Raw genomic sequence first — 12488 nt, forward strand, 5'->3', positions numbered from 1 at the left:
GCTTGATTCTGTGTGCTAGCTCTAAGAATCTCATAGTTCTATATATTGTTTTCCAATAATCAAGATATGTCTCAGTTTTTGCAGTTTGTAAAAGGGTAGGCATGACTTCTGGACCCCAGCGTGTCTTTGTTTTCCACCTTCTTTAGTTCTATCAATATCTTAAAATGGATGGCCAGACTTTCCTTGTCTCACTCAGATATTACTTTTCATTGAACAACTGCAAGTTTTAACTATTAATTCATTTCTATTTTCTTACTATAAAGATTTAAAAACCTCTCAAAAAATATACACTCACTTGGAATTTCAAAAATATCAGTACATATCACTGGCCTAAATACCAATTTGATATTTATGCCTAATTTTTCACTTTTAAAGAAAAACACTTATTTTTTGAAATCCTTTATAACTATTAAACATTGATACATATAATGTCATAATTTTGTTTTAAGTTCATTTTTGTCATGCTAATTTTCAACTATGACTTGTAATACTTAGAATAATATGAATATAGATATATCCATGCATATAGACTGTTGAAAAAAACAGGTAGTTTTAGAAATAGTGATTAATTGAGTTCATGAACTATTATAATAAAATACAGTTCACATTCTTGGCAAGAGGTATATTACAAACTAGCACACTTTATGGAAAAAAATTATATAAATACACCTCAAAAACGTAGAGAATCCTATTAGTGGCAACATATCAGCCAATGTAAAAATATTAATTAGTTCATTGCTAATTTGGTGCACTGTGTTTTGATAATATTCATCTCCCTGCATCTCCTTTCAGATACACTCCTCTCCCCTACTTACCCAATATTGCATCTGTTTTTCTGCAAGTACAATGTATCTTGGCCCTATGTCTGAGGGCGTGTGGTCTCCCACTGGAGAAGAGTCAACTTATCAGTGTCTCACCTAAATAAAACTGACGCTGCTTCTCCTAGTAGTTATCAACTCCTGGTAGTTCCATGGCTAGGTGTGGAACTTCATTTCCAACAGTGTTCTCCATGCAGGGGTTAGCTCTAGTTGGAGTGTGGACAGTTCTTGTGCATGACCTCACAATACTCCGAGTTCACACGTGCAGTTGTCCTGTTCTGTCTGGCAGACTATGCTTTCCCGTAGTCACACACCGTCTTTGTATTTTACACTCTTTCTGGTTCCTCTTTAACAATGATTCTTAAGCCTTGGGAGAAAGGAATGTGATAGGGATGCCCCACTTAAGACAGAGCATTCCATGGTCTTTTACTCTTTGCCTTTTGCCAAGTGTGAGTTCCTGTGTTAATAATCATTTGCTGAAAAAAGAAGTATCTCTTATGAGTATTGAGAGACATATTAATCTATAGTGGTAAGTCATTAGGAATCATTTTTATAAATGCTAAAATACAAAAGCTTGGAAGTAAATAGTTTTTATGAAAGAAATGAATCATGTAAACCTATAATTTATATTTGATAGGAATTTAAAAGTATATTAAACTGTGATCGGTATTAGTTTCTATTTCTTTATGTAATGTATTTTTTCGTTTTGCTTTCTTATTCATTATAAGTACCCTCTTCTGTGCTTTTCATAATTTCACATGACCCTGGTTATTTCTTCATTATTACTTTGTCTCATCTAAGTAGTGAGAGTACAATACAAGCCTGTCAGTTCTCCTCCTTTAGGAGTATACAACAGAAAGAAAGGTATTTGTAAAGGGCAACTCTCCGTGCTAGAACATTCTTTATTTAGCTTTGATAACAGCCCTCATTTGGTACTCAAATTAAATCTAAAGTGATGTATTGAGAAAAAGTTGTCATTAACCAACTTTCACAATTAAATTAAGACTGAAGAAGTTTGACATCCTCATCAAATTTATCTAGGATTAAGAAACAAAGACTATGAATCCTTGGGCTTGCAAACCATGCTGTTTTAATGGTTGAGAAGCACATTTATGTTTTTGTTTTTTGTTTTTTGAGACAGGGTTTCTCTGTGGTTTTGGAGCCTGTCCTGGAACTAGCTCTTGTAGACCAGGCTGGTCTCGAACTCACAGAGATCCGCCTGCCTCTGCCTCCCGAGTGCTGGGATTAAAGGCGTGCGCCACCACCGCCTGGCTACATTTATGTTTTATGGAATTACTTTAAAAATATATTTAATTTCATATGCTTTATATCTTTTCAAATGACTTTCTTCTCACATAGGCATTCTGAAAGTTTTTGAAGTCAAAGCTGTGCTCTCATAGTGTCGTCTACAGTTTGTTTCCTAATTCAAACTATGAATTTTTGCCTTCAAAAAAATAAGGCTAACACACAGACTTTTCTTTCCTCTCTCCTACAGGTCCCAAGGAGGTGGAGATCAAGTGCCCCTTGAATCACGTTGCTTGTCGTGGAGCTGGTGCGTGTGTCCATTTGTCTCGGCTGTGCAATGGGATGGTAGACTGCCCGAATGGCTCTGACGAAGGAGCGCATTGTCAGGGTGAGTCTGCTGGAAACAATGCGGCTGAGAGAGTCAACCTTGTATAGTCATAAAAATTCAAAGAGAAGTCCAACTCTCCTTTTCTTTCAACTGTAGGTAGGGGTGTGATGGGGAGAGAAGAGAGAGAGAAAGAAAGAGAGAGAGAGAGTGAATAGGTTTTATTGCCAGTCGCTCAGTATAAAGTTCAACGGTATAATTATCACAGTTTCTTGAAAACCATGTTAGCAAACACACACCCAGACTTTGAAGCTTGGATTTAAAAAAAAAAAAAAAAAACCTATTTCAGATAAAATTTCTCGATTCAGTAAAAAAGAACGAGGAGTCATTATCATAATAGATGTACACACCACAAGCCTGTTTATTTAATCTTTGTCTTAAACAAAATAACAGGAATGCTCCTACAATTTAATATTCAAATCCATGTATTCATGGGAAATATTTTCTTTAATACCAGTTCTGACCTACTATGCTATTAATATCATTGCAATTTTAACGTGTTTTTAAATACCAGCCTGTAATTTCTACATAGATATGAGAGAAAAATCGAAATAAAGAGATATTAAAATATAAGTGGGTTTGGAGCATTCTAAAAGCTAGGAGTGGATTACAGGGACTGAAACATGAGATTAAGAAGCAAAAGAGCCTGTGAAGTTACAGTGCAAGTGGCTAGCCCTGGGTAAAAGAAGAAACCTCCCACATCTATCCCTCTTCTTAATTGACCTCACCGCAGCTGATAAAGTACAGATCATTGCAAGGGCAGGCTGTGTATGCCTGCACCTCTGGGGACTTGTTCTAAATATCTCACTTTACGTACATGTGTTTTAGAACCAGTCCCCTTGCCTCCCAGTTTTTGCCACACGGTTACCCACCATCTGGTAGGAAGACACACACTAAGGTTGACAACAGCTTGTGAGCAGCCACTATTTCTTCTGTTTCTCTATGTCCACTCCTTCAGGATCAGGTGAAGGGTAGTTCTGGAACCCCTTGGTAGGGGTAGAAAGGAAAGAAACATACATGAACATTAACGTGAGTAAAGCTTTGTAAACAGATTACACTGATTGCATTGGGAAAAGTCTGCTTTCTCAAGATGGGCCCTGGAAAGGAGGGAAAGGATCAAACATCTCCACACTAGGTCACTGAAGTAGGATGTAAACAAAAATATGTTCCTCATCTTAGGGTTAGTGAGATACGTGGGCTAGAGGAGGTTTTAGAATGCTGGGGGACATGGTCGAATCCATGCGTGAGTGATGAAGAGTGCTTGCCACTCATAGAGAGGATGAATTCGGGTTTCCGGCACACATATTAGGGAACTCATAGTTGCCTGTAACTCCAGCTCCAGGCAATTGGATCCAAACATGAGTGTATGTACACTCACACATAAAGAGAAGTATCAAAATATTGGAGAGGCAGTGATATAGGAAAACTCACCAGACAGTAAATTTCTGATTTTTCTCAGAGGAGCTTAGCTATCTACATCTACAACTATCTACAGAATGTTCACACTTAGAGACTGCCTAAGTAGACTTAGATGGGTGGACTTAAATACAAGCAATACAGGCAAATTTGCATTTGCGTTTATGTCAGAGAAAGGTCCTCCCAATTGCTTCTCTGTAATGTATTATATAGAATAGTAGGATCAAGGCAAAAAGATACGCCATTCTAGACTGAGTGACCAAAACATTTTTCATTTAGAGGATAAATTCAGAACTGTGTGTAACTGATTGTACACCAAGGCATGGCCAAAACATATGAGAGAACATTAGATTTGTGTCATGTGTGTGGTGTGCCTTAAAGAGGCCACATGGATATTTTGTCAGCACAATGAGTCTGTATAATTCAGGTCTCTCTGCCTACATTCAGAGGGTCTCCTCCTTGCTAATTATTAATGAAAAACATGGATCTGAATTATTTCCAAGCACCATCCCTATCCAGTATCTAGGGATCTTTCTGATATAATCACAAAGTAAGAAAAGAAGTACCTAAGTACACTCTTCATTGCTGTGTTGAGCCCTTCTTTCTGAATTATGTCTCCTAACATTGCTGTTTCTTTTAAAAAAATGTCTGTTGCATTCAGAGCATGTACTCTAATTTAAATAATTACACACAAAGCCTAAGCCATGACTAAGAAATGAATTTGGCTCTTTCTTCTAATAAATGATTCAAAGTACATTTGGTGGGGGTATTTGTAGTCTTTATGAAAATTAATAATAAGTAAAGCTTAAAGATTTGAACATTATGTTCTGGTCTTGGGAATGCTTTTGTGTTTAGTGAATTGTTTTCTGAATGTTTCCTGGCGAAATCAATTCCTTTCTAGTCAAAATAATGAAAAAATATCTATTATTAATGATTTTCTGTAACACAGATATTTTAATCTCCATAATTTTGTTCCAATTGATGGGAAAATGGATTTTTATAAGGGCATAGTTATATACAGGAATTTGCTGGTAAGATATTTAACAATAAGCACTGGTAAAATAACCACATTATATTTTCAAAATTGCCTCTCTTCCTACACAGTATTTCAAAGTAGTAGCAATATTCCTTGTGTAAAGTGTAGCAGCAATAAAAGAAATGTATTAAAGCTTGAGATCTGCTTTCAAACATAGAAAGCGCTGGAAGGAGCTGACAGAGATCAGACCACAGCGTACATAAAATCACAATATTGAATTTGACCTTCCTAGGATAAGTGATTATGTCCACATTTTGGTTGAGCATTTGGAAGTGGGATTCTTTACAATTCTCCATCAAGTTAGTTTACATTAGCAGTGCAAGGAAGCAAGGAATGTGGATGCAAGTGGTGATGGCATTCCCCAGTCACGATCTGCTCCCAGTCTGTTAAAACAGTATCAGCACTCTGTAAATCACTGAACAATTCTGCCAAATTCCATGTCTCTAAGAAAGCACAACTATGCCATCCACACAGTTTCATTACATCGAGTATTTAGGGTCCTTTGAAACCTAAGGAGACTGACATCTGAGGTGTTGTAATCGTTAAGAAATGAAACCTTCTTGAAAGAAATAATTACCTCCCCTGCTGAGTGTATGCACAGAAATGCCACACAAGTCCTTTGCAAGTTTTGCTTTTTTTTTTGTGATCCTGTCTCTAGGTAGCTTTGTGCCCACTATATGCATAATTGGTGTATTTATCCAAAAATATATAAAAATATTCTCTTATATGTACATTTATTTCTTTGAAATAATAGTGTTAATTTTTAATTGCACCCAGTCCTTACTTAAGAAAACTGGGACTCATCCTTAGTAATGCATGCTCCTTCATCTCCAGGCTTTTGTCAAGAATTCCCATGCATTGACTGCAGAGACTAAACTGAACATTTAAAATGGATAGCTGTCTTTTGATCTTTTGTTTTGTTATCCATAGAACTTAAGTCTTGTGATAAAGAGTTTTTAAAAACCTTCTGAAGAGATTTAACCAAGAAACTCTTTCAAAATGGGTCAAGGTAAATGGTACCTTTTATTTTCTGCAATGATTAACCATGGGAAATTTAGCAATCTTTTATCCTCCTTGTTTAAGTGTCTTATGTATTTCAATTTTCCTCAAACAGAATTCATCTGAAAATAAGAACTTGAAGCCCAAGTATTCCCACCCATATTACAGTGTTGAAATAAGAGCGGCGGGGCTGCGTCCCCAACACCCCGGCTGCTTGGCTAGCTCATGCCCGAAATAACAACACACAAACTATATTCTGTTAAACACTGCTTGGCCCGGCTAGTTCCAGCTTATTATTGGCTAGCTCTTACATATTGTTCTAACCCATTTCTAATAATGTGTGTAAGCACCCCAAGGTGCGCTTACCGGGAAGATTCTAGCCTATGTCCATCTTGGGTTGGAGCTTCATCGCGTGTGCCTCAGAGAGCAGAGCTATCAGGAGAGCGGAGCATGGCATCTCTGCTCTAGAGAGCAGAGCTGTCGGGTCTCTCCGGGAGAAGAGCAGAGTCTGACCTCACTTCCTCTTCCGCCCAGCATCCTATTCTGTTTACTCCTCCCACCAATGCTTTAACCTATCAGGGTCAGCCAAGCAGTTTCTTTATTGCCCAATGACCTTCCTCCATCATTACAGGATGGAAAAGTTTTATATTGATTTATTGTTTCTTCAGTCATTCTTGTTTCGATTGGCTTGGTTTTAGGACAAATGTTATATATAGATCAGGCCAGTTTAGGTTAGGATTAACTATGGGGCTGGACATAGGGTAAGGGCTGAGGTTGTGGTTAGGATAAGTGCTAGGATTAGAGATAGGGCTACAAGTAGGTTTAAAATAAGGGGTATGGTTACTGTAAGGCTAGAACTAGTGCTAAGTTGGCACTCATAGTAATTCTAATATTATCTTCAGAATGTAATGATGTATTTCAATCCTTCTAGAGAAGATGGGAGGTAAGGCACCAAGGAAGGTGATATGAGAGAGAAAAGGAAGAAACTAAGGATCCAGTGAAAACATGTGAGGTGGTTTTATGTCCACTCCTCTACCAATCCATCATCTTCAACTATCAGTTTAACTATCCGAAACAAGACATATAAAACATAATATATGTGGAAATATTAGAGAAGACCAATTTCATAGCCAGTGTGGCTTCCCCTGTGGGAAATGGGGGTAGGAAATCACTATTGTCTGCTCAGGTGACATGAAACATTCAAAACCTTGTAGATTGCTAGTCATGATAGCGTAGACATACAATCACAGAGCAGGAGAGCTGGAACAGCTGATGTGTTTGGGACCCAGGCTGGCCTACAGAGAAGATACTGTTTCCCAAAGCCTCTAATTAATCCATCAACAAAGCAATCAAACCCAGAGACACAAACATATAAACAAAAAGCCTATTGTGAAGAAACACAGTCTGGGCTTGTAATGTCAGACCACTTGTGTTTCAGAAAGGTTTTCTATAGTTTGTGCTCATTTGTGGGAAAGTGAGCAGACTGCCTAAACCCTGTCTCAGGTTTATGAATTTCTTCCGAGAGATTAATTTTAAGAAATGAATTAGAAAAAAAAAAGCTCTAACATTTGACCCTAGTTGATTTCCAGAACAACTTTTGTCCCAGAAACAAAACAATAACCCTCCTAAAGGGCTTGGGAAATGGCTCAGCAAACAATGCTAGCTACCACACAAAGACCTTGCCACACAAGTCCCAGCACCCTGTAAAATCTCAGGGTACAATGATGTATAGCTGTAGTCTCAGCACTGGGGAGGAAGAAACTGCAGGATTCATAGGGCTTCCTGGAGAAGCAGTCTAACTTAATCAATGATATTGAAGTTTAATAGAAGACCCTAAACAAAGTCACAAAGTAGAGAATGATTGAAGAAGACATTCACATACTAGTCCATGCACAAACATGTTTATGTACATACAAACAAATGTGCATACTCCCTAGAAAGAATAATTCTTTTTCCAATAAATTATCATTTTTATAAATGTCAATTGTTCCATAAGATTTGCATATTAATGAAGTTTTGTAATATTTCACACATGTCAACAATATGTAGCCTTCAAAAGAAGGTAATATTGTTTATACTGGAAAATAATAGATACATGAAATTAGAATTGTTCACTATTGAAAAATGTCCTAGTATATAACCACTTTGTGCATGGATATACATAGAAACATATGCATATTCATTTATGTATAGAAGTATGTGCACTTATTTTAGAGTCATAGTTCTAAAAATACTGTTTAATTTAAAATATGCTTTCATGTTCTTGATGTGGAAAAATGCAGCTCTCACCTTAAATGGAATAAGAGGCAGTTTATTCCAGAGCTTAATTTGAGTGACCAAGGCCCTGGAATATAGATTTATATGCTCTCAAATTCTACGTTCCCATGTGAAAGCGGTTTCAGGAAATGTTTAAAGTAATAAAACCAAGAAAGCATAAATAAAGACACTTTTAAAATACATTTGTGGAAACAGGGCATTAGGAGCAGCATGGGGTAAGGTCTTCTAAAAACTTCAGAAGCCTACTGATGACATTTTTAGAATTTGGGCATGCAGGAGATTGTGCTCTGCTAAGTTAGTAGCTTCCAAAATGTTTTCATCTGCTAGTCATGTTAGGGCTAACAAAGAAAAGGGCAAGGGAGAGATAGCTGTTCATGGGACCAAGCTAGACCAAAATAAGGTAGTTATCCTCAAGGCCTGCTGTAACCCAACATCTCCACATAACTGCAGTTGCAATGAATCAATCAGTCCAGGAATTCTCATTGGTAATATCTATATGTGACTTCTAAAAATGTACTTATCAGGTGTGGTTCCAAAGCTGTTGGTCTATGTAAGGCAACATTGTGCAAGGTTCAGGAATCAATTTGTTTCTGTTTTCCTACCATCTTGAGCCTATGAATCACCTTAGATCTTTAGGCTTTGCAGAAAGCATATTTTATTTTTGAAACATATTGCTTGCCTGGCATTCAAATCACACCAGTCTCTTTGAATATGTTGACCTTTTGAGACAATTGGCTAGTCAATTAGCTCAGTGCTGAAAAATAGTAGCTAATTACCTTATGGTACAATTCATAATTCAAAGGATAGCTAAACAAGAGGAATTCCTTTTGATAAATTTACATCTTGTATTAATATTGATTCATAATAAATTCCTAATCTCTCTCCAAGCGTAGCAACCTTGAAGACTAATTTTTAAATAAAAATTAATCATTTGAAAAAAAAATAGGTATCAGTGTAGAAATTGTTTTTAACTGATCTAAAATAAAAGACAGAGCCATAGAGATGGTTCTGTTATGTGAAAGCAGATGACCAGAATTCAATTCCAGCACCTACAAGGTGGCTCACACCATCAATAATTCAAGGGACTATAATGCCCTCTTCTGACTTCCTCAGGCATCAGACACATGTGGGGGTGCACAAACATACTTGCAACACACTTGAAAGAAAACCACTTATAACCATCAAATAAATTATTTAACTAATTTTTATAATTTTATAAAATTTGATTCATAAAATAAATTAACTAAAACATTTTAACATAAGAAGATTATTTCCTTATCTATATGTTTGTTTATTTGTTTCTTTGTTTAATGCTTTGCTTTCACCTCACTACCTTAAAACTCCAGACCCTCCGGCCTGAGAGCCTCCTTTGCTGGGATCCTAGTCATGGTCTTTCTACAATTCTGGGGATTAACCTAAGTACTGTATTAAGGGAGCCACAACCTCAGGCCATGCAAGATCTTTATGCACCAATCATTTCAGATTCTACTTCTCTCTTAAAATGGTATTTTCAAACTAGTTATAGTAACATATTTCTATGTTTTGATTCAGTGTTTACTCTAGATAAGAATCTTGGTGCACCATATGCTTCCAATTGTTGCTCAGTTGTTTTTATTTTAAATTCTGTTTTAATATTTACAATAAAGAAATATGTCATGCTACACCCACGAAATGTTCATTGTATTTGCTACTTCATGCCTGTAGGAATAGAATTAATAACCATTTTGATGTGGAGCTTTGGTTCCTGGGTAAAAAACTATTATTATGGGTATACCAAAACTCCTTAAATAGAATTCTGAAAGACTTTCCTAGTGCTTTGATGTAACCCTTGTCCAGTATTTCTGAAGCTCCACATTTAATCCTTATAAGGAAAATTAGAAAAAAAGAGACATAGGTGGAAAACAAATTAAATCAGATGTAAGTCAATTTCTTCACCCATGATAAGCTTTCCATAAAAGAAGAGAAATATTAACTATTCTCTGTTTTTAAAAGGGTTAATTAATATGAATATTCATAGGCTTTGGGAGTAATTATTTATCCTTATACTTCTATCATGCATCCTTCCTCATATAATAAAAAAGACATAACATTGAATAATTTTTATATGGATCAAATGAAGTTTTAAAATGTGCCAGTAAAAAAGTGAAAGATTCCCTCTAACTCCCTCATTAACACGAGTTAATTTTTTACAAAGCATTGACAATGTTTCAGACTTCTATCTAAGCTTGAAATATGGAATATTCTACCTTCACGGCACTTATATGGTATAGTGGGGCGAGGTAAAAATGGCTGAGAAGGAATACAATGAGGAATATCTAATTTTGTTTTCAAGAATGCAAAGAGATTTCCCAACAGAGCTGATGACTGATTTGCATGCCACTCCAAGAATTGTATATGCCAATGAAGAAAATATGAGCATTCAAACCAGGGCTCTGTTTCTTGCAAATGAATGTATGACTGAGCACTGGATGCTCTGGAGAGCTCTGAGTTCTTTGGAAAGAATGAAGGATGAAGGAATAAAAATGAAGACCTATGACCTTGAAACTGAAATGAAATATTAGCAGACAAAGAGCAATTACATTTGAATAAGGATGCACACAGCATAGCCCATTTAAAATGCATTGCCATTGCATAAAACAGAAAAGGGCAGGAGAGTAAAAAGTGATACTAGAATGTGTGCGCAATGGAATTATAAGGGTGTCATCCCAATGTGTTTAAATACTGAGCAGATGGAGGCTGGAATGTTTGCATCTTTGTACCGAGTCAGGTTGATGATTCTTACAAAGAAAATAAGTACATTTAATAGCTGCAAGACAAGAAGCTGAATGGTCCTCTGTTCTGATTTTCCTTAGCCTCCACCTTGTGTATTTTTGTTTAATGTGTCACTTAGATGGAGAACACCTAAGTGAAGGTGAAGGAGGGAGCCCTGGGCTGTCCTATTCAGGGAATTCTTTTCCGGATGAAAGTTGATCATTTGAAAGATACATTTACTATTTATAGCCACTAGAGTCCCTGCTTTGGTAAGCTACTAAAGTACAACATTGTGATGCTTAAATTTTGTTTTCTTGTTCAACTTTGAAAAATATTGACTGTTTGAATATTATTCAAAAGTATGAATTGAAAGACTGTCACTCAACTCAAACTGTGAGGCCAAATCTCCTATGATTCATTATTGCATTTCTGACACACACAGCGTGATATTCTAAAGAACAAGGAATTCAAGCAGGATGCTGAGATTGAACAGTATCCTCAGGACTCACACAGAATGCCACTTAAGAGCAGGGATTAAACTATGACCTTGAGTTTTCCTTTGCTAGTTGTCTCTAGTGGAAAGTACATAAAATCTTCATGCTTCAGCATTCCTCCAGACCCTGTCTCCAACTCACAAGGTGAAGGGGAGAAAATCAACTGAGAGACAAATTTAAACTAACTCTATATTCCCTGTCAGTTTTATTAATTGAAGGGAAAGAAAGCAATGTGCTGAGTGAACAGCAAACTGAACAATTGTATAACAAGCGTGAATCCAATGTCATCATCTAATTAACTGTTCTGTCCTTGGAGAAAAAGCAGTGATTCCACAAACTTGGGAATTTAGTGTTCAGAGAATGATCTGGAAGAAATAACAATTCTCTGAAGAATGTTTTGAAATTTGAATTTAAAATAATGTGATGTCACCGTGATAAGAATTAACATATTATTATTTAAAATGAACTATATTTGTCTGAACGAAAGCTGGAATTATAGAAAGTCTTAAAGACTTATGAATGAGAATGAGTTAATGTCTCTGTTGCTGTGACTAAATACCCTGACTATAGAAACTTAAGGGGGAAGGGTTTATTTTGGCTCTACGCTGTAGGTAACTGTCCACTGTGGCAGGGTAGTCAGGCAGCTGGCATACCTCATCTCCATTCCAGAAGAAGGTCCTGATGAGTGTCCATGCTCAGATCCCGTCATCATTTTCGTGTTGTTTAGGATTCCTGTTCAGAGAATGGTGCTGCCCTGTTTAGTGTATGTCCTCTCACCTCCACTATGCTTATCATGATAACGTCTCCAGACATAGCCAGAGATTGATTGATCTTCTCTAACTAAATGATTTGGCAAGGAGTGTCCAGAGATGTGTCTTCTAGGTGATTCTAGATCCAGTAGAGAGAAAATATTAAGCCAGGCGGTGGTGGCACACGCCTTTAATCCCAGCACTTGGGAGGCAGAGGCAGGCAGATCTCTGTGAGTTCGAGACCAGCCTGGTCTACAAGAGCTAGTTCCAGGACAGGCTCCAAAACCACGGAGAAACCCTGTCTCGAAAAACCAAAAA

The 12488-nt window shown here is 36.8% G+C and overlaps 1 protein-coding gene across 1 annotated transcript in view; it reads left to right on the top strand.

The window, feature by feature from the left end:
• The window catches only part of Lrp1b (LDL receptor related protein 1B), a 1445827-nt gene that overhangs the window by 324345 nt on the left and 1108994 nt on the right, over window positions 1-12488 (top strand). The window contains 1 exon segment of the mRNA XM_050139953.1: window positions 2314-2451. Within this exon segment, the coding sequence (XP_049995910.1) occupies window positions 2314-2451 (138 nt within the window).

The sequence above is a fragment of the Alexandromys fortis genome, unplaced genomic scaffold, assembly GCF_014885135.2.
Source record: "Alexandromys fortis isolate MF-2015 unplaced genomic scaffold, M_Fortis_MF-2015_v1.1 scaffold_33, whole genome shotgun sequence".
NCBI lineage: Eukaryota > Metazoa > Chordata > Mammalia > Rodentia > Cricetidae > Alexandromys > Alexandromys fortis.